This window comes from Neoarius graeffei, chromosome 9 (assembly GCF_027579695.1).
Source record: "Neoarius graeffei isolate fNeoGra1 chromosome 9, fNeoGra1.pri, whole genome shotgun sequence".
Lineage (NCBI taxonomy): Eukaryota > Metazoa > Chordata > Actinopteri > Siluriformes > Ariidae > Neoarius > Neoarius graeffei.
The window spans coordinates 57,074,198-57,096,635 of NC_083577.1; the positions used below are offsets into that span (position 1 = coordinate 57,074,198).

General features: G+C 40.0%; 1 protein-coding gene across 5 annotated transcripts in view; it reads left to right on the forward strand.

Annotated features, from left to right (window-relative positions):
• dgkh (diacylglycerol kinase, eta) overlaps positions 1 to 22,438 on the forward strand; it is a 121,704-nt gene that overhangs the window by 75,463 nt on the left and 23,803 nt on the right. For all 5 annotated transcript variants that reach the window (XM_060929898.1, XM_060929894.1, XM_060929895.1 and 2 more), the window contains 6 exons: positions 6,630 to 6,792; positions 6,913 to 7,021; positions 7,117 to 7,256; positions 11,386 to 11,467; positions 14,952 to 15,043; positions 15,191 to 15,290. In XM_060929898.1, the coding sequence (XP_060785881.1) occupies positions 6,630 to 6,792; positions 6,913 to 7,021; positions 7,117 to 7,256; positions 11,386 to 11,467; positions 14,952 to 15,043; positions 15,191 to 15,290 (686 nt within the window). The remainder of the gene's footprint in view (positions 1 to 6,629; positions 6,793 to 6,912; positions 7,022 to 7,116; positions 7,257 to 11,385; positions 11,468 to 14,951; positions 15,044 to 15,190; positions 15,291 to 22,438) is intronic.

Genomic DNA, 22,438 nt, shown 5'->3' on the forward strand with positions numbered 1-22,438 from the left:
GGTGGAAAAAACATTTGGTTTAGTTTACTTAAGGGTAGTGTTCGTGGAGCTACGTGACACCGACCTAAATCCTTAATGACAGCTGACACAAACATACACAGTTACAAAGTCTTACTTGGATAGGACAGAAAGACGTCTTCAATGTTCTTGATATTAACATAAGACCTGAGTCAAATGACAGATTGTTGCCGTGTTATTACACTTACTGGACTGGCTTACGCTAAAACATTATGAACGCCATGTTCGAGCTGACTTTCGAACTCAAATGGAAAGTTGAATAAAGGTCATTTTCATGAAAGGGGCTGTGCATTGTCTCCTGAGCTAACATTAACATGAATACCTGATTTATAATAGCAGGCATTTGGCTGACCCTTAAGTAAAGTGTGTTCTTTATTTCTGCTTACAAGACTTTTATGAATATTTATGAAAATGTCAGGACACTGTAATGACAGAGGTATTTCTATTTTTTCCCTACCATAAATCAGAACGCGTTTGTTTGTGATTTTGGACATGTAACAGGACCGCCGTTATGCCGCTCTGACATATCAAAAGTACACTGAGCGCCGGATCAGTTGTCATAACATTCCATATTAAAATACGAGATTCAACCTGGAAAATGTCATAAAAAAAAAGCTTGGATGCTTATTGGAATAAGCCTTGATACACTACCGTTCAAAAGTTTGGGGTCACCCAGACAATTTTGTGTTTTCCATGAAAAGTCACACTTTTATTTACCACCATAAGTTGTAAAATGAATAGAAAATATAGTCAAGACATTTTTCTGGCCATTTTGAGCATTTAATCGACCCCACAAATGTGATGCTCCAGAAACTCAGGCCCTGTCCACACGGCAACGGATTCAGGTGAATCTGATAAAATTGTTTATCGTTTCGGCCTGGCGTCCACACAGCACCGGCGTTTTGGGTGCCCCAAAACGAAATCTTTTGAGAGCGGGTTCCAGAGTGAAAAAATCTGGCAACGGAGCCGTTGCGAAGTCGCCTGGATGAGTAGAACGGATTTCTTTACGATGACGTCACAACCACATGTGCTTCACGCCGGGTAGAAGTGTAATGAACTCGATGCGAGTTGTCAACAAATCCTATAACTTGGTTCATGAAACGCGCTTACAAAATATTTTCACTGTGAATATTTATTGTGTAATGGTGCAGAGAGAGAGAGAGAGAGAGAGAGTGAGAGAATAGCCCTTAGGGCAGAGTCAATCCTGCCAGCAAAAATAGGGAAAAAAAAGGAGCGATCTCACCTCTTCAGATGTTTATTCCGGACCATTAAAGAATTCTGGAGGATATCAGAATGTTGGTGTACCGGCTTTCATCTACCCCCGTTCATTCCTCTTTCCGCATCTCTATTCAAAAAATGAGCACGTGATTTAAAGGGACTATATCCATAGGATAGGGAGTAAGAAAGTGTGTGCGTGTGACAGTGACAGGGATAGTCACTCAGTGCGTTTACATGCACATCCAAATCGAGCTACTGTCGGTAATCGAGCTAAGGGTCCCAGCAGGGGTGCCAGAGAAATCCAATCCTACATGCACACAAGGAAATCGAGCTATTGTGTGAGGTACATTGTGCACCTGAGCCACAGGTGGCGCTACACGCCCCATCGTGTTGGTACACTTCCGGTTGTCGTCATGAAGAAGAGCTATTCAAGAGTATAAACAAAGTTATCAGTTCCATGTTCGTTCGTTCTCCTTGTTCCTCCTGACCTCTTCTGCTGCTCGCTACTACTACTGTTGTCATGCCGACCGAGGCTGTTGTGTTTCCCGCTTGTGGTCTCATCACTCGTCATTTCCAGAAGGGGCAGTGCTGAAGTAAGTAGCTCGACTACGTAGCTCGATAGGGTTTACATGCACTAAGTAGCTCGGCTACAATCGCATAATCTAGGTCGCGTAGCTTCGATTACGAGAAATCCAGTTCGGTTCGATTTCAGCCAAGCTAAGGTGTTTCCATGGCATTTAGAACTTCGATTTCAGTCGAGCTACGGCAGAAATTCGATTTTCTCTATGTGCATGTAAACGCACTGACTGTGCGCATGCGCAGTTATGCGCATGCGTCTACTTCTATTGTTCTGGTGTCTCCGATGGGACCGTCTTACAGCGCACGTAGTGGTGTGGCATGTGTATTGCATCGTTTTCAGCAAGCGTTGCGTTGCCATATGAACCTGATATTTTACTGATCCGTTGCCCATGTGGACGCGATATTTTAAAAAAAAAATCTCGTTGCCGTTGTCGTGTGGATGTAGCCTCAATCTGCTCAAAGGAAGGTCAGTTTTATAGCTTCTCTAAAGAGCTCAACTGTTTTCAGCTGTGCTAACATGATTGTACAAGGGTTTTCTAATCATCCATTAGCCTTCTGAGGCAATGAGCAAACACATTGTACCATTAGAACACTGGAGTGAGAGTTGCTGGAAATGGGCCTCTATACACCTATGGAGATATTGCACCAAAAACCAGACATTTGCAGCTAGAATAGTCATTTACCACATTAGCAATGTATAGAGTGGATTTCTGATTAGTTTAAAGTGATCTTCATTGAAAAGAACAGTGCTTTTCTTTCAAAAATAAGGACATTTCAAAGTGACCCCAAACTTTTGAACGGTAGTGTAAATGTGTATGAAGTGTATTTCAGTTGCCATGAATACCACGTACAGTTTAACACTCTCAGTGCTACCAAACATTAATACTAACATATAAATCCATTTTGTGATGAGCCATGTCTGAAAAAAACCCTCCGTACCAGTTCACACAAAAACCCTACATTGTTCACCTGGTTGTAGTGTAGTGCTGTCTTTATCAGATTTATTGCTTTCTGTTTCTTTTTTGGAACTGTAAAGTGAACTTGGGCATGAGAAAGGTGCTATATAAATCAAATAAATATATATGTATATATAAGTTATTCCACGAAATCGAGTCGTACATGAGCTGATAGCCGACGAGGCGTGTAGTGGAATAACTGTCTTATTCTATCCACAGTCACTGGATTTTGAGAAACTGAGCGTTATTTATTTTTTTGGAAATTCAATAAATAAAAACTTCATACAAAATATCTGACAAAATCATTTCCGCTTAGAATGTAAACAAACCGGCAAAATGACAGGAGCAATTTCTGAAAAATGCTACAATAATAATTCTTGAAAAAAAAAGATATGTTCTTACCTTCAAGTTCTTTTATTCCATAGACATTCATACATTCCTTCCATTGCTTTTTTGTATTTTTGGGGGTTTTGTTTTCGAGTAGAGTTTTTATTTCGTCCTCGGTTGGTTCAGCAACACGCTCCACCATTTTGTTTTTCTCTACTCACAGTATATGAGCTGATATCCTTGCAGTACAGTAGCCAATCAGAACGCCCGATTGCTCATATCCAGTGAATGTGGATAGAATAAACCACAATATCTCAAAATAATGATAACATTTTTAGGAATTATGATTTCATATTGCCACGGTAATTGGTTTCAAATCTCAGATTTGCATCACTTTTGCACCAACAATGCCAACAGTGTTTATAAGAGTCTAAAAAAAGGTGGGTTTTTTTTGCTTTTTTTTATATTTAGCTTATAACCAGAACATATACTTGTATACCTCTTGATTTTGTATTCACAGTTTGACCACCTTATATTTGATACACAATTATGTGGCATACTGCATGTTTCTGCCTTTCGATTTCATAAAATCGGTCATTGGCCAAGGATGGCTCACATGACAGTTCCACCACTGATTAAGCAGTGTATCTTGTGACGGCAAAAATTTAAAAAAGTGGATATGGTGCGAGTCAGTCATGGTATATTCTGGATATACCAGGAACTGATGTCACAATTCTATGCGGCCGACAGCTGTGGCTCTGTGAGCATTTCTGTGTGTGTAGATCTGCGTATCATGATTATGACTAATGAGGCAGACGATAATGTACATGGTACATTGCACATGCGCAGTTTTTTTTTCTTCAGATTTATTTCTAATTCTTTATAGTTAACACTTTTGGTTTGGAATTTTCTGAGGGATATAAATCAAATATGCCATGCATTGAGAGGCACCAGTAATTATAGATTGTCTTTGGTGACTGGCTGCACCTCTCAGAAAATAGTACAATGCCAGTCACCTCAGAGAATCCATCATTTCAACCAGAGCCTCTGTGTGTGGTATATTTGATTTAATATATGTACACACACACACACACACACACACACACACACACACACACACACACACACACACAGTACTGGTCAGAAGTTTGGACACATCTTCTAATTCAGGGTTTTTTCTTTATTTTTAATAATTAAAAGACACGTCATGTCTTAAAGTAATGATGGATGTTGTTTCTCGTACTTAGTTGATCGGTTCTTGACATAATACGGGTTACTACAATTGTGGAACAGGGCTATTTACTGTATTTTTATTATTTACTATTTACTGTTTGATCTCAAGTGCATTAAGAAGGCAAGAAATTATGCATTAAGAAGCCACTAATTAACTTTTGACGAGGCACCTGTTAATTGAAAAGCATTCCAGGTGACTCCCTCATGAAGCTGGTTAAGATAATGCCAATACTGTACAAAGCGTCATCAAGGTAGACGCTGGCGACTTTGAAGAATCTAAAATATTAAACATATATATATCATCTCATCTCATTATCTGTAGCTGCTTTATCCTGTTCTACAGGGTCGCAGGCAAGCTGGAGCCTATCCCAGCTGACTACGGGTGAAAGGCGGGGTACACCCTGGACAAGTCGCCAGGTCATCACAGGGCTGACACATAGACACAGACAACCATTCACACTCACATTCACACCTACGGTCAATTTAGAGTCACCAGTTAACCTAACCTGCATGTCTTTGGACTGTGGGGGAAACCGGAGCACCTGGAGGAAACCCACGCGGACACGGGGAGAACATGCAAACTCCGCACAGAAGGGCCCTCGCCGGCCACGGGGCTTGAACCCGGACCTTCTTGCTGCGAGGCGACAGCGCTAACCACTACACCACCGTGCCGCCATATATATATATATAAAACACTTTTTTTTTGTTTAGCACATAATTCCATTTATATTCCATATGTTTTGATGTCTACAGTATTGTAGAAAATAGTCTAAATACAGAAAAACTTATGAATGAGTAGGTGTATCCAAACTTTTGACAGGTACTGTGTGTGTGTGTGTGTGTGTGTGTGTGTGTGTGTGTGTGTGTGTGTGTGTGTGTGTGTGTGGTCAAACGATTAAAATTTTTAATCTGATTAATCACAGGGTAGCTGTGGATTAATTATGATTAATCAACATTCCTAAATATGACCTGAAAAATTCACATTTTCTCTGTATATTGTTGTTGGAATGGAAAGATAAATGACAGGAGGCAGATATATATGTTTAACATTTGTTTTTTATTTCTGACAAATCCAAATGATGCTATTATTAAGATTGAAAAATAACATCAACAAAATCATACCACACCTTAACTCAATTTGGCTATCTCCTATGCCTCTTCGTGAATATAGGATGTGTTATTCAGGACATTTAAAAAAAAAAATCTAACTAAAAGATAACCTTAATTATAAACAGCACTTGCATGCTATTGTTTGAATCTGTTCTGCACATGCCTCTGCAAAGTGACGCTCTTCTGTTTTCATTACGGTTAGCGCAAACGACTTCAGTTCCCAGGTTTTAGTAATGTGATGCGCAGTTACACCCAGATAATTATTGTTACTCACAGAGGTCCAGTGGTCTCCTGTCAGGGAGACATATTCCGCTGAAGCCAAATCCTCTTCCTTAGTTTTCTTTTTAGCTTCATAGAGTTTGTAGATTTTAGTCATTACTGTGCCTCTTGACAGTGGCTTATAGAATGCGTCAAGAGTTGCAACTTTCAAAACTTCTGTGAAGCCCTTGTCCTCGACAGTATTAATTGGTCTACAGTCCTTGGCAATCCATTTGGCAATTGTGTAAGTCAACTTGTCAGAGGTAGACTAACTTAATGCCCTGCGGGTGGTCTGACGCAAGCCAGTCATAACACCTGAAGCTGAAGCCCTGACAAACACATGCTTGGCCTTGAGGTGGTAATTTAAGCTCAAGGTGCTTCAGTGAAATGAAAACTCCTTCCTGCAGTGTATGCAAATGACAATGTGTTTATTGATTGTTCCATCTTTTTTTTTTTAATACTCAAACTTCCCATCCAGAGGGCCAACAGGTTGTGGGATATACGGGGTGGGTCGTTCTGCACATATGTTAATGGGTTAAAAAAGTTATCGCGTTAATTACACAAATTAATTGTCTTGCGTTAACGCGTTAAATTTGACAGCCCTAATATATATGTACGGTATATACACACACACACACACACACACACACACACACACACACACACCCACACACACCACTCACATTGTTTTCATTTCCTGTAACCCTCCAAACATTAGGAGCTGCAGCCCTCAGTGGAAGGGAATGCATGCTCTTTGTGCAAATTAATGTGACTCAGACTTTTCTTGTTTTCAATAGGTTGTTAGTCATTTGCCTTGCATAACTCTTACTTAACCTTCTTTGAGGTATAAAAGCATGCAGAAAGATTTTTCTTCAGTGATTCATATTTGTGAAAGCACTTTGCTAAGTGTGTTTCTTTGTTTCTGGACAGGCTTTTGGAAAGCCACCTGTCCCCCATCCTGTGCCAGCCCACTTCTCGTCTTTGTTAATTCCAAAAGCGGAGACAACCAAGGAGTGAAATTTCTGCGCCGTTTCAAACAGTTACTCAACCCGGCTCAGGTCTTCGACCTAATCAATGGTGGACCTCATTTAGGGTGAGTCACTCTGAAACCTGTGGCTACTGGCGGCAAGAAATGTCATTCTTCATCTGCTGTTGAATAATACAATTATGCAAGCCATAAAGTTCGGGACATCACTGTTGTGATGTTTTTCAGGTTACGCTTATTTCAGAAGTTTGATAACTTCCGAATCCTTGTATGTGGCGGAGATGGCAGTGTCGGCTGGGTCCTGTCTGAAATTGATAAACTCAATCTTCACAAACAGGTATGTCTCTGCTCTTCGATATATTATTCATAAATGAAAGGGTTTTGATGGGTTCTGTGAAAGCGACGACTGAAGATGTTTACTCTTATTGGCAGTGCCAGCTAGGCGTGTTGCCTTTAGGCACAGGAAACGACCTGGCACGTGTGCTTGGCTGGGGGCCATCATGTGATGATGACACGCAGCTCCCTCAGATACTGGAGAAACTGGAGCGAGCCAGCACCAAGATGCTGGATAGGTACAAACACCTCACGTCTATTTAAAAAGCAAACCTAGAACACTTCCCAAAATGTGTTCTGTGATGAACATATACAGTTTACTTCCATTTGTTACTCTCTAGTCGGCAGCAAATTCAAATTCTGATGATGACATAGCCATTGGTAGTGGGAGACAAGGGAGCCAAATTGGCCGTCATCTCCTGGTGGGAGGGATGGCCTACTCTGTGTCATGTGCGTCTGTGAGCTCATGTATGCAGAGGAGGGCAGATAGCATTTTTATCCGTGTGCATTATGCTGCCCTGTGATGCAGCATGAGCAGCAGTTTGAAAAGATGTGGTTGGCTGGCTTCATGTGTTTCTGAGGAAGAAAATGGAAAAGAAATTTTAAAAATTTAATTTCGAACAACATGACTGTTGTACTCGCTTTGATAGATGTCATTTCAACATCTTTGAATATATTCATGATACTGATAGTGAAAAAACCACAGTGTTAAAAGAAGTTACCACTCTGAGTGTGATAATCTAATTTAGTATAAATACGCAGGTGATTACAGGAAATCGCACACGCTGATTGGTTGAGAAATCCAGACTATTTCTCGATAATCACCTCGAGCGACTCGGCAAAATGGCGGCCGGTTGCTTCGTCACCGTAAGTGAGGAAGAATTACAAATTATGAAAGAAAATGCTGTTCCTAAAAGCACTAAAGATGCTACAAAGTTTGCTCTAAAACTATTCAAAGGTAAGGTGGAATTGTGATTTCCATCCATCAATTATCTGTAGCCGCTTTATCCTGTTCTACAGGGTCGCAGGCAAGCTGGAGCCTATCCCAGCTGACTACGGGCGAAAGGCGGGGTACACCCTGGACAAGTCGCCAGGTCATCACAGGGCTGACACATAGACACAGACAACCATTCACACTCACATTCACACCTACGGTCAATTTAGAGTCACCAGTTAACCTAACCTGCATGTCTTTGGACTGTGGGGGAAACCAGAGCACCCGGAGGAAACCCACGCAGACATGGGGAGAACATGCAAACTCCACACAGAAAGGCCCTCGCCGGCCACGGGGCTCGAACCCAGAACCTTCTTGCTGTGAGGCAACAGTGCTAACCACTACACCACCGTGCCGCCTGGAATTGTGATTTATTTTATCTATTTCAAAACAAAGTGTGAGTCGGCATAGATAAGTGACACAAGTCTGCATGCATTACATTTGCATGCCACTTTTGAAGTTTGAAAAAAGTAATTTTTAATACGATTTTTAAATTTCTTTAAATAATCACCTGTGTATTTATACTAAAACAATTATTCGCCTCAGGCTCAGTGAATATTGGTGATTATTGTACATACAGGATGCTTTTTCAGTGGAATAAAAACATTTATTTTTTTCGCGGTTCGGTTTCCATCAAATCTTGCGCTCTGATTGGCTGGTGAGCAGGTCCATATCCTACGATACGGACCCCAGTTACGGACCCTGGTTATGGACCTCTGGCGACTCGCTCGTTCAAAACAACAACAAACATAGTCGCATTTCTTGTCAACATTTATCTTTTTTTTGTAAGATTTATTAATAAGGCGGTACAGTGGTGTAGTGGTTAGCGCTGTCGCCTCACAGAAAGAAGGTCCGGGTTCGAGCCCCGTGGCCGGCGAGGGCCTTTCTGTGCGGAGTTTGTATGTTCTCCCCGTGTCCGCGTGGGTTTCCTCCGGGTGCTCCGGTTTCCCCCACAGTCCAAAGACATGCAGGTTAGGTTAACTGGTGACTCTAAATTGACCGTAGGTGTGAATGTGAGTGTGAATGGTTGTCTGTGTCTATGTGTCAGCCCTGTGATGACCTGGCGACTTGTCCAGGGTGTACCCCGCCTTTCGCCCGTAGTCAGCTGGGATAGGCTCCAGCTTGCCTGTGACCCTGTAGAACAGGATAAAGCGGCTAGAGATAATGAGATGAGATGAGATTTATTAATAAGATTATCAAAAATCTTATAAATTTTTGCCAGCATTTCTCAGGAGAATAGCATTAATTTTACAGCATGGATAGCGATAAAGACAGTCTTCACAGTGAAAGCGAGTTTTACTACCCTGAGGAAGAAGAAATAAAAGAAAACATTTCAGGAGAAAGCTAAAAACCTGTAACTGTTGCTAACGCCGAGCAAAAACATGGCTGAATCCTGAATGTCTCAATTTTGTATAAATAGGGGACTACATAGGCGGCAAAATGCAGTTTTTTTCCTGCCATGGAAGTGCACTTGCATGGTGAAATACTGTGACCTCAGCCTTGAATACTGACCTCGGCCCAGAGGGCCTCGCTCAGTACTTTCAAGACCTCGGTCACGGTATTTCACAAAACGGACCTCCCAGCTCGTAAATAACATATATGTATTCTATTCCCTTCCAGCAGGTTTCATTCATTTGGTTCAATAGCATGCAATATTGTTAGCATATCACTTATCCTATGTGTATTACATCACTCTATCCAATGGAGAATGAGCATTGAATATGGTTTACGATACTGCATGGTTGTCAAGACAACATGACGTCATACATCGGAGCTGATGCGAATATTCAGTGAGAGAGAGTTTTGTGTTGTGCAGGCACAGAAGCATTTCTTTGTTTGCCGGGAAAGAGAAAGACGCATTGAACACCCGAAAGACTACCAAAACTTCATTCGATATTCTTCACGCATATTTACAAGCAGTGGCGAATCGTTACTATTAGAGCTGGGACTTCAGCTCAGCCAGAACAGGGCAAAGGATTTTGCAAGGGATTAGTGTCAGGCTGCCAGGTCGCTCTGTTGTGTGTATGGTTGTTGATATTGATTTTAAAAGTAACTAAGTAAATTACATAGGGAAATGAATACTTAAGTCTGAGTGAAAAATACTGGGGTGAGTGTGTGTGGAAGAAGAGTCTGGAAACAGAACTCTTAGTTTCTCGGTCATTAGCTTGTGCTACTTGCTCTCAATAACACTGGCTTGACCGCTTTATTAGCATTCGTTAACATTACTGATGAACGCTACACCGACTGGAAGGTGACTTCACTGCTATGCTGACGGCGCTGACTCACAAGTAAGCTCGTGCTGGCCTTCGAGAATGCTGATATGAAGAGAGTGTATAATAATAATAATAATAATAATAATGGCTTTTTTCATGGTATATCAAATATATTCCATTCAGCTAGCATGATCTTGAACTCGTCTTCGACTCATTCAGCATCATGCTTGCTGAATGGAATATAGCTGAAATACCATGAAAAAAAGCCAGCCAATATTATTTAAATAATAACATTGACATCATCTCAGGGGCGGCACGGTGGTGTAGTGGTTTAGTGCTGTCGCCTCACAGCAAGAAGGTTCTGGGTTTGAGCCCAGCGGCCGGCGAGGGCCTTTCTGTGCGGAGTTTGCATGTTCTCCCCGTGGGTTTCCTCCGGGTGCTCTGGTTTCCCCCACAGTCCAAAGACATGCAGGTTAAGTTAACTGGTGACTCTAAATTGACCGTAGGTGTGAATGTGAGTGTGAATGATTGTTTGTCTCTGTGCCAGCCCTGTGATGACCTGGCGACTTGTCCAGGGTGTACCCCGCCTCTCGCCCATAGTCAGCTGGGATAGGCTCCAGCTTGCCCGTGACCCTGTAGAACAGGATAAGCGGCTACAGATAATGGATGGATGGATGGACATCGTTTTGGTTATTATTCACTGATATTATGAATAATTGTTAATTGTAAATAATTAGTAATCCAATAAGATATTAGATTAATAACATATTGTAACTGTCATACACTGCATTCTTTTGACCAGATCATGGCATGTTTTTATATCAGAGATTTCTATTGTATGTAGCTAGACAATAAATTGACGTACATTTTTCTTTTTTCCATCATACCCTTTTATAATGTAATATACCTTTTCTAGTATTTGCTGTGTTTACCCTGTCATATATTTTTTTCCGTTGAAGGTATTGCAACCACTTGTTAGGGTTGCACAGTACTTTTCACATCGTTAAGGGTTGTGTCCTAACAGAATCTTTTTGTTGCAATCCCAAATGAGATACTTGCAGTGCAAGTCAGTTAAGCAAACAGGATGCTCAGCTGACTCAACATAGCTTCTCTGTTTTGTGTGCATTTTTGTAGCATGCACCTGCTCTCTGCTTTTCACAGGTGGAGTATAATGACGTATGAGATTAAAATACCTCCCAAACACAGCTGTCCTGCCACACCGGAGGAGGCAGAGGACTGCCAGGTACCTGCACCACAACCCCAACACACACCAACCGCCACGCACAACCTCAGAGGAACCTTATTTAGGTTTAAAGTGAACAGCCATTTATTTGCTCATTTCCTGTTGACAGTGTTTATCCACCCTGGAGCTCTGAGTTACGAATGCTTTGTGTGGACACATACAAATGTGATAAACACCAGACAAAAATTGTTCAGGCTGATTTCCTAACAGGGTTTATGGAGGATTGTCTTTCAGATAAGCAAGCCTGTTTTACTTATTTGGCTTAATGAATATGCAGTGTTTCAACATAAGAGTGCAAAATGCAGACATTGTTAATGTAAATAAATTGTCCCCAGTTTGATTTACTGAACCCTGAAAGTTACTTTCCCTATGGTGATTGTATGCACATATTTATATCACTATAGAGCAGGTACTAAATTTGTGTAAACCTCTTTGCTGAAGACCAAAATGGTGATTACATTTCATACAAATATTTAAGTTATTCCACGAAATCAAGTCGTATATGAGTTGATAGCCGACAAGTAGCGCCAAGTTGGCTATAAGCCGGCTATAAGCCATGTACGACAAGATTGAGTGGAATAACTGGTTTATGATATCCACATTCGCTGGATTTTGAGAAATGGAGCATTTTTATTTTTTGCAAATTCAATAAATAAAAACTTTATACAAAACGTCCGACAAAATCATTTCCGCTTAGAATGTAAACAAACCGGCAAAATGACAGTAGCAATTTGTGAAAAATGCTATAATAATAATTCTTGAAAAATTAAAAAAAACATACGTTCTGACCATCAAATTCTTTTATTCCATTTTTTTTGTGGTTTTGTTTTCGAGTAGAGTTTTTATTTCATCCTCGGTTGGTTCAGCAACACGCTCTGCCATTTTGTTTTTCTCTACTCACGGTATATGAGCTGATATCCTTGCAATAGAGTAGCCAGTCAGAGTGCGCGATTGCTCATACCCAGTGAATGTGGATAGAATAAACCACAATATCTCAAAACAATGATAACATTTTTAGAAATTATGATTTCATATTGCCACGGTAATTGGTTTCAAATCTCAGATTTGCATCACTTTTGCACCGACAGTGCCAACAGTGTTTATAGAGAACCTACAAAAAGGTGTTTTTTGTTTTTTTATATTTAGTTTATAACCAGAACATATACTTGTATACCTCTTGACTTTGTATTCACAGTGGCAGATCCATAACAGAGGCCAGTTAAGTCCCATCTCCTTAAATTGCTGAATTGATTATTTTGATCATTCTATTAAGTTTTTCTAGTAGCATTTGGGGTCTTGGACATTCACAGTAAATTTTAGGACAGTAGTCCTGGTAACTAATTAATAAAAGCCTGACATGACAGACATGCTAAATGACAATAGAAACACATCGGTTTCTATCATCAAAATCTGACAGACAAACTAACGTCTACCATCATATTCTGACAGACACTCTAGATGACAATAGCAACAAAACTGTTTCTTACATTATTAATCTGACAAATTTAGTAATAATATTAAATACCTCATCACTAGAACCAAATAATAAAATAAAATATTGAAATAAAAAAGATAAAATTTATTTTCAAAATTGAAATATCAACAATAATTGTCAGAACAGTGACGATAGACACGACTGTGTCACTTTCACGGGGAAATAACACATTGAAATGGCCTGTCGGCTGAAAGGGTCGCAAGTGGCTCTGATTTATCTCAACTTACGATAGTTTTCCTCCAGAAAAATTTAAATATGAATGCACAAATATATTCTCAATGTTTCTATCGTCAAAAATTTCTATCGTCAGGATATCTGACTGAAAATCTTACCTTGATTTATTTGATGAAATCTAGCTGTCAGAACTCCAAGTCTTGCCCGGAAGTAAATGTCTGCCGTCACAAAAATCACGCGCAGTAGAATTTCCTCTTTGCGTCAGTCAACATGTGCGTGGCGAGGGCTTGAATTTTGCTATCGTCAGGTGCATTAGACTGACAGACTGACGATAGCATTTTTTTAAAAATAACTGTGGGCTTCTCTCGTGAACGAAATAGTTTTTTCGCTGTTAATCTATTTCAACTCTATCTGTTGACACCCAAAAATGATAAAGCCTGCTTCCACACGATAACTACCAAAGATCCATAATGGCCGAGTCTATCGTCAGGTCATCTGACAGAAATTCACTGACGATAGCAACAGGGATAATGAAAGTGATTTTTAAAATGGGAGTTATGTCTGTCAGATATGTCAAAGAAATAGAACTTTATTCTTTAAAAATCTTTTATTGATATACTCAGTGTATTTTTAAATGACGTGCTGTTTTAGAAGACCAAATACCATATTTTCAATCTTGAAAATATTACCTCACTGAAAAAAGGACAAGAAAAATTTCTTATTTTGTGGGCAAGTGATTAATGGATCCAGTTACGGTAGAATCTGCCAGTTTGACCACCTTATATTTGATACACAATTATGCGGCATACTACATGTTTCAAGCGAGTCTGCCTTTCGAGTTCATAAAACCAGTGAAATTTAGTTCCTCTGAAATTTGATCATTGTGATATGTGTTTATTTCTGTAATATCTCACAAAATATCAGGCCATTCTGTGACTGGGAAGTTATTTAATTTGAGGGGATTCTCTCGCAAACAGTGTGCATGAAATCACTCACGTCGCGCAGTCAAGCAGACAGAGGAAGTCCGTGTGCGCATGCGCAGGTTTACCTTGACTGTGCAGTGACAGTTACATCATTCCGTCGCTAAACGAACAGCTGATCACACCAAGGTGCTCACTGACTGCCGATATTTATTAGTTTGGTCCTGCGTTTCCTTTCCTTCGCAACATAACGTCTTTTCTTCTCACTTTCCGTTACTGTAGTCGGTCTTTCACGTTTCATTCGCACACTCACGTCCTCTATTTTTCTCTCTGGTTTCAAATTTGTATCCCATAATGCCTTGCGCAAACGGGGAAAGCCCTCCACGTGATGCATGACGTAGTATCTTGAATTGGGTCATGGTGAAGCAGGAAAAAATAGCAGAGAATTTAGGGCCATGTGGCCTTAAATTCATTAATCGATCTATTTTAAAAAACCTAATAAAATTGGAAGCCTGTGATTCGAATTCAGTAGCCTTCAGTCCACTAAACGGAAATAACTGGGTGTCAGGGAAAATTCTTTTTATGACCTGCACTTGAAAAATCTGAAAGGCAGTACAGCTTTAATTTCCATTTCTAGAACTTTCTTTGCAGTTGTTACTTGCTGTGACTCTTGAGAGCACTTAGTACAGTCAAAAAATCTAATTTATATCTTGCTTCCTCTCCTTACTTTGCATGTGACACCATAACACAATAACACGGTAATAAAATTATTCATTGTAAAATATCCCTCAACATGCTCACTAAGACTGCTTGCAATTTGTTACATAGCACGCAAATGATTTCTTTCGGATGTTAGTAAATCAGAACCTGAGAGCTATTATATACGTGGCTGTAGTTTCAGATATCAGATTATGAGGATTCAGTTGCTGCTCATCTCACAAAGATCCTCAACTCAGATCAGCACTCCGTGGTCATATCCTCAGCAAAGTAAGTCCACCCATGCAGTACTGTGTGTACACACACACACACACACACACACACACACACACACACACACACACACACACACACACACATATATACATATCCTGGGCTAGCAGATCTAGAGAAATTATCCTCTCCTCTCACCACCAGGATCCTGTGTGAAACAGTCAAGGACTTTGTTGCCAAGGTTGGGAAGTCCTATGAAAAGAGCACCGAGAACACCGAGGAAGCTGAAAGCATGGCTGTGAAAGTGAGTTTACACTGCACCTTGCTTCTATATGGGTTTAGTTTGGCTTTTGTGGAAGAATTTTAATCCTGCATTCACAAAGCAGCATTTTCTGTCCAAGTTCACAAGACTCCTGTCATAGTGTCAGGCAACATGATGATGAACAGCTTGTGACACAGTAGTCAGCTATGACCCAGTCAATCAATAAATCCAAGTGATTGGCTCGAGTAAAGTTCTTAAACCGATCCTGCAACACACCACTCTCGTAACTACAGTCCCTACCTGTGATTTAGTTCCTATTCTACAGTGTTTGCATACGAAAAGAAAAACAAAGTAGAAATTCTAACTGCACTTTAATCTTTTCGAAGGTTTATGATAATTTTAAAAAGCATTTAAAGAAAAGTAATATAATTATACTATGCATAGGTGTAAAGAATACAGTAATCCATACAGTGGTGCTTGAAAGTTTGTGAACCCTTTAGAATTTTCTATATTTCTGCATAAATATGACCTAAAACATCATCAGGTTTTCACACAAGTCCTAAAAGTAGATAAAGAGAACCCAGTTAAACAAATGAGACAAAAATATTATACTTGGTCACTTATTTATTGAGAAAAATGATCCAATATTACATATCTGTCAGTGGCAAAAGTATGTGAACCTCTAGGATTAGCAGTTCATTTGAAGGTGAAATTAGAGTCAGGTGTTTTCAATCAGTGGGATGACAACCAGGTGTGAGTGGGCACCCTGTTTTATTTCAAGAACAGGGATCTATCAAAGTCTGATCTTCACAACACATGTTTGTGGAAGTGTATCATGGCACGAACAAAGGAGATTTCTGAGGACCTCAGAAAAAGCGTTGTTGATGCTCATCACGCTGGAAAAGGTTACAAAACCATCTCTAAAAAGTTTGGACTCCACCAATCCACAGTCAGACAGATTGTGTACAAATGGAGGAAATTCAAGACCATTGTTACCCTCCCCAGGAGTGGTGGACCAACAAAGATCACTCCAAGAGCAAGGCGTGTAATAGTCGGCGAGGTCACAAAGGACCCCAGGGTAACTTCTAAGCAACTGAAGGCCTCTCTCACATTGGCTAATGTTAATGTTCATGAGTCCACCATCAGGAGAACACTGAACAACAGTGGTGTGCATGGCAGGGTTGCAAGGAGAAAGCCACTGCTCTCCAAAAAGAACATTGCTGCTCATCTGCAGTTTGCTAAAGATCACTTGGACAAGCCAGAAGGCTATTGGAAAAATGTTCTGTGGACAGATGAGACCAAAATAGAACTTTTTGGTTTAAATGAGAAGCGTTATGTTTGGAGAAAGGAAAACACTGCATTCCAGCACAAGAACTTTATCCCATCTGTGAAACATGGTGGTGGTAGTATCATGGTTTGGACCTGTTTTGCTGCATCTGGGCCAGGACGGCTTGCCATCATTGATGGAACAATGAATTCTGAATTATACCAGTGAATTCTAAAGGTAAATGTCAGGACATCTGTCCATGAACTGAATCTCAAGAGAAGGTGGATCATGCAGCAAGACAACGACTCTAAGCGCACAAGTCATTCTACCAAAGAATGGTTAAAGAAGAATAAAGTTGATGTTTTGGAATGGCCAAGTCAAAGTCCTGACCTTAATCCAGTGGAAATGTTGTGGAAGGACCTGAAGTGAGCAGTTCATGTGAGGAAACCCACCAACATCCCAGAGTTGAAGCTGTTCTGTACGGAGGAACGGGCTAAAATTCCTCCAAGCCAGTGTGCAGGACTGATCAACAGTTACCGCAAACGTTTAGTTGCAGTTATTGTTGCACAAGGGGGTCACACCAGATACTGAAACCAAAGGTTCACATACTTTTGCCACTCACAGATATGTAATATTGGATCATTTTCCTCAATAAATAAATGACCAAGTCTAATATTTTTGTCTCATTTGTTTAACTGGGTTCTCTTTATCTACTTTTAGGACTTGTGTGAAAATCTGATGTTTTAGGTCATATTTATGCAGAAATATATAAAATTCTAAAGGGTTCACAAACTTTCAAGCACCACTGTATGTAATGTGTCTACTGACGTGTCTTGTGAAGTTTTCTAAAATGTATAGTTTTGATTTGCAGTCGTTGTTAAATCCTTGATCTACAGTACTGTGCAAAAATCTTAGGCACATGCAAAGAAACGCTGTAGACCAAAAATGGCTTAAAAATAATGAAATGAAATGTTTCAACATTAAAAATATACTATAAACAGCAGTAAGCCATAATAAATGAAACAAAGTCAATATTTGGTGTGAGACGACCCTTTGCTTTAAAAAAAAAATCATAGTCTCAGGTACAATGAGAGCAGTTTGATAAGGAAATGAGCTGTAGGCTTTACTGAGCATCTTGCAGAACCAGCCACAGTTCTTCTGGACACTTTGTCACACTTGCTTCTTCATTTTGCAGCAAAACCCAGGAGCCTTCATTACGTTTTCTTTTTTAATCTGAAAAGTGGTCTCTTATGTAGATTAGATTAGATTAAACTTTATTGATCCCTTTGGGAGGGTTCCCTCAGGGAAATTAAGAATATGCTGCTCAGATACAAACTTTTTTTTCTGTAACATTTAAAGCAATACAGCCTTTCGATTTCATAAACTCGGTGACATTTAGTTCCCTCTGAAATTTGTCATTGTGATACATGTTTATTTCTGTAATATCTCACAAAGAACCAGGACATTCTGTGGCTGGGAAGTTATTTAATTTGAGAGGTTTCCCGAGCAAATAATGTGCATGAAATCGCTCACTTTGCACAGTCAAGCAGACAGAGGAAGTCTGTGTGCACATGTGCAGGTTTACCTTTTTCTTCTTCTTTTTTTTCTTTTGGGTTTTACGGCAGCTGGCATCCTCAGTGTTGCATTACTGCCATCTACAGGTTTACCTTGACGATGCACTGACAGTTCCATCATTCTGTCGCTAAATGAACAGCTGATCACACCGAGGTGCTCGCTGACCGCCAATATTTATTAGTTTGGTCCTGCATTTCCTTTCCTTCGCAACATATCTTCTCACTTTCCGTGACTTTCACATTTCATTCACACACTCACGTCCTCCATTTTTCTCTCCTGTTTCAAATTTGTATCCCACAATGCCTTGCGTGAACAGGGAAAGCCCTCCACATGATGCATGACGTAGTATCTTGAATTGGGTCATGGTGAAGCAGGAAAAAATAGCGGAGAATTTAGGGCCACATGGCTCTAAATTCATTAATTGCTCTATTTAAAAAACCTAATAAAATTGGAAGTCTGTGATTTGAATTCAGTAGCTTTCGATTCACTAAACAAAAATAATTGGGTGTCAGGGAAAATTCTTTTTATGACCTACACTTGAAAAATCTGAAAGACAGTCTACCTTTAATTTTGTGCTGGAAAACAAATGTTTGAAAGTCTAAAATGTTTTTGTACTGACTTGATAATGTAGAAGTCATAAAATAGAACTCTATATAACAAAGTTTGAGTGAAAAAAATAGGGTGCCTAAGACTTTTGCACAGTACTGTATGTATGTATGTATGTATGTATGTATGTATGTATGTATGTATGTATGTATGTATGTATGTAAAGTAAGTAAAGTAAATTTTATTTATAAAGCACATTTAAAAACAGTGCAAACTGACCAAAGTGCTGTACAGTGTCTGGCTAAAACAATAAAAGAAAATAAAAGCAATAAAGCATATTAGTAACATATGGTAAGAAAACATTTTAGCAGCATTCCAATAGACAAAGACAACTGGGTGCAGTGTACAGTGACAAAACACTGACAGCATTGACCAACACATAGTAAAAGAAAATGAAGCATAAAATAATTAAGATACATAAAAAGTGTTAAAAAGCAATTTAGATACATAAAAGGTGTTAAAGGGCAGTGGCTTAAAGGAACAGTCCACCGTACTTCCATAATGAAATATGCTCTTATCTGAATTGAGACGAGCTGCTCCGTACCTCTCCGAGCTTTGCGCGACCTCCCAGTCGGTCAGACGCGCTGTCACTCCTGTTAGCAATGTAGCTAGGCTCAGCATGGCCAATGGTATTTTTTGGGGCTGTAGTTAGATGCGACCAAACTCTTCCGCGTTTTTCCTGTTTACATAGGTTTATATGACCAGTGATATGAAACAAGTTCAGTTACACAAATTGAAACGTAGCGATTTTCTATGCTATGGAAAGTCCGCACTATAATGACAGGCGTACTAACACCTTCTGCGCGCTTCGACAGCGCATTGATACTGAGCTCCGTATCAATGTGCTGTCGAAGCGTGCAGAAGGTGTTAGTACGCCTGTCATTATAGTGCGGACTTTCCATAGCATAGAAAATCGCTACGTTTCAATTTGTGTAACTGAACTTGTTTCATATCACTGGTCATATAAACCTATGTAAACAGGAAAAACGCGGAAGAGTTTGGTCGCATCTAACTACAGCCCCAAAAAATACCGTTGGCCATGCTGAGCCTAGCTACATTGCTAACAGGAGTGACAGCGCGTCTGACTGCGTCTGACTGACTGGGAGGTCGCGCAAAGCTCGGAGAGGTACGGAGCAGCTCGTCTCAATTCAGATAAGAGCATATTTCATTATGGAAGTACGGTGGACTGTTCCTTTAAGGGAGAGAAGAAAGCTAAGAACTAAGAAGCAAAGGGTAAGGTGTAAAAGTGTGTTTTCAGTCTAAATTTAAAAGTAGTGATAGTGGGAGCGAGTCTGATGTCTGGAGGCAGACCATTCCAAAGACGTGGGGCTGCCACTGCAAAGGCTCGGTCACCTTTATGTATAAGACGGGACCGGGGAACATGGAGGAGGCCTTGGTTAGTGGATCTGAGAGACCTGGGTGCAGAGTGGTGTCGCAGCATGTCTGAAATGTAGGAAGGGGCCTGACCATGTAAAAACTTAAAAACTAAAAGAAGTATTTTGAATTGGATTCTAAAACATATGGGGAGCCAGTGCAGAGAGGAGAGTATGTATGTATGCACACCTTTGACCACATCACATAAATTGAATTTTGGGTTAATGTGGCAGATTTTAAACCAGTAACAATCATTAAGCGTTTGTTATGTCCATAGAATACACTAATTTTTAGTTCATCCAGCTGTAGGCCAGGCCGGGTGAACTTGTGTGACCACACGTCGTCCGTTTGTCGTACGTTGTCATCCGTCCACAATTTACAGAAATCGCTACTTCTCCTACAGGATTGATCAGATTTTGATCAAACTCACATACAATGTTCCCCAGGTGGGTGTGCATAAAAATTGTCAAGATGGTGGCGCAACCTGTCATATTTACGATTTTATGGGCGTCTGAAATTTTCAGGTGACTCATCACATTAAACGCTACTCTTTGTAAACTGCTGGGACGTTTTCACTGAAACTCACCCAGAAGACTCGAAAGACATGTACCAACAAGAGTTGTTTGCCAGGTGGTGCCACCTGCCATGGATGCAGCTACAGAGGGGTCATATGCAGTTTCTTGAACATCACTCCTCCTCCTCCAGGAGTGATCAGATTTTGATCAAACTCATATGAAATGTTCCCCAGGTTGGTATGTATAAAAGTTGTCAATACGGTGGCACCACCTGTCTTATTTAACATTTTATAGGCGTTTTAAAATTTCGGGTGACTCGTCACACCAAACACCACTATTTATAAATTGCGAGGATGTTTTCACTGAAACACACCCAGAAGACTCTAAAGACATATGCCAACAAAAATTGTTCACCAGGTGGCACCACCTGCCATGGATGCAACTACACAGGGGTCATATACAATTTCACAAAAATTGCTACTCCCCCTACAGGATTGATCGGATTTCAAACTCACATACAGCAGTGGCCAGGATGAGCTACAGCCTCATTGAGGCTATGTTCTTCATGTTTTCCTTTCCTTATGTTGTTTGTAATCTGTTAATAGCAGTGTTGTAGTCGAGTCAGTAAACCTCGAGTCCAAGTCCAGTCTCGAGTCCCTAGTGTTCAAGTCCAAGTCATTAAAGAAAATTTCAAGTCGAGTCCGAGCCGAGTCCACTACTGATCTGAGTTGAGTCCGACACAAGCCCCGCTATCAATAGGGCCAATAACATGAGAGAGGGTTAACACTAGCGAGTTCATTGGTCAGCAAGCCACGCTATCAACAGAGCAATGAACATAGCATGTCACTTCCTTCTCTGGGTGGAGTCTTACCAACTAACGATTGAAGTTCGAGGTCGTTCCCGTCGTCTCCTCGATAGTTCTTCTACATATGGAACACATAGCAGTGCATTTTTTCCCTACTGCACGAGAAGTCTGTATAAGCAAATCGGACAATCCTAGTGGCATTGTCTCCAGGCATTTTAGCGCCATTAATGTTAGTTTGTTCCTGAACATGACGTATGAACAGGTGAACGTGCATTCTCTTGCACGGAATCAGTATAAAATTAACGTATATCTTATGCCAAATTATTATGGCATGTTACAAAAATGAAAAAAATGAGAGTCCTCATCTCCAGCTTACGAGTCCAAATGCAGTTAATGCACAAGTCCGAGTCATCAGTGCTGAAGTCCAAGTCAAGTCACGAGTCCTTAAAATTAGAGCACGAGTTGGACTCGAGTACTACAAGCCTGGTTAATCGATTACATTTTGTGGTGGAAGAATGCTTTATTGCAAGTATAATTGATAATAATTATTTATTTTGATTATTAGATTTTGTCATATTGTTTTGTCGCCATTTTATAAAAGCTATAATATTCCATGGCATCCTTTACAGTGCAGTACTCCTTCTCATGGCTTATTTCTTTATGAACAATGAACGAACAACACTTGAGAGATTTGTCACTTGCTTGATTTTTTTTTCTTTCTTTTTTTTTTAAACATTTCCAGCTAATGATTTTCTGTTTTTTACGTTACAATTCTAGAAACATTCGGTCCCAGTACAATTTTCATGATGTTCATTTTTGTGTAACTGGGAACATTGTGTGAGCATTGTTGTCATAACATTGTTACACAACCAATAATTACCACGTTTTCTGATCTTTAAAGGAATGTTGGTTTGAGTGTTTGAATACCATCTAACCTCCTTATAAACTGTGAATCCATACTGAAAGTTCTACTTCTTTATTAGACGAGTTTCACATGAAGATGGTGTAGATGAATGAAAACAGTCAATTTAGTGCTTGATTTTTGGAA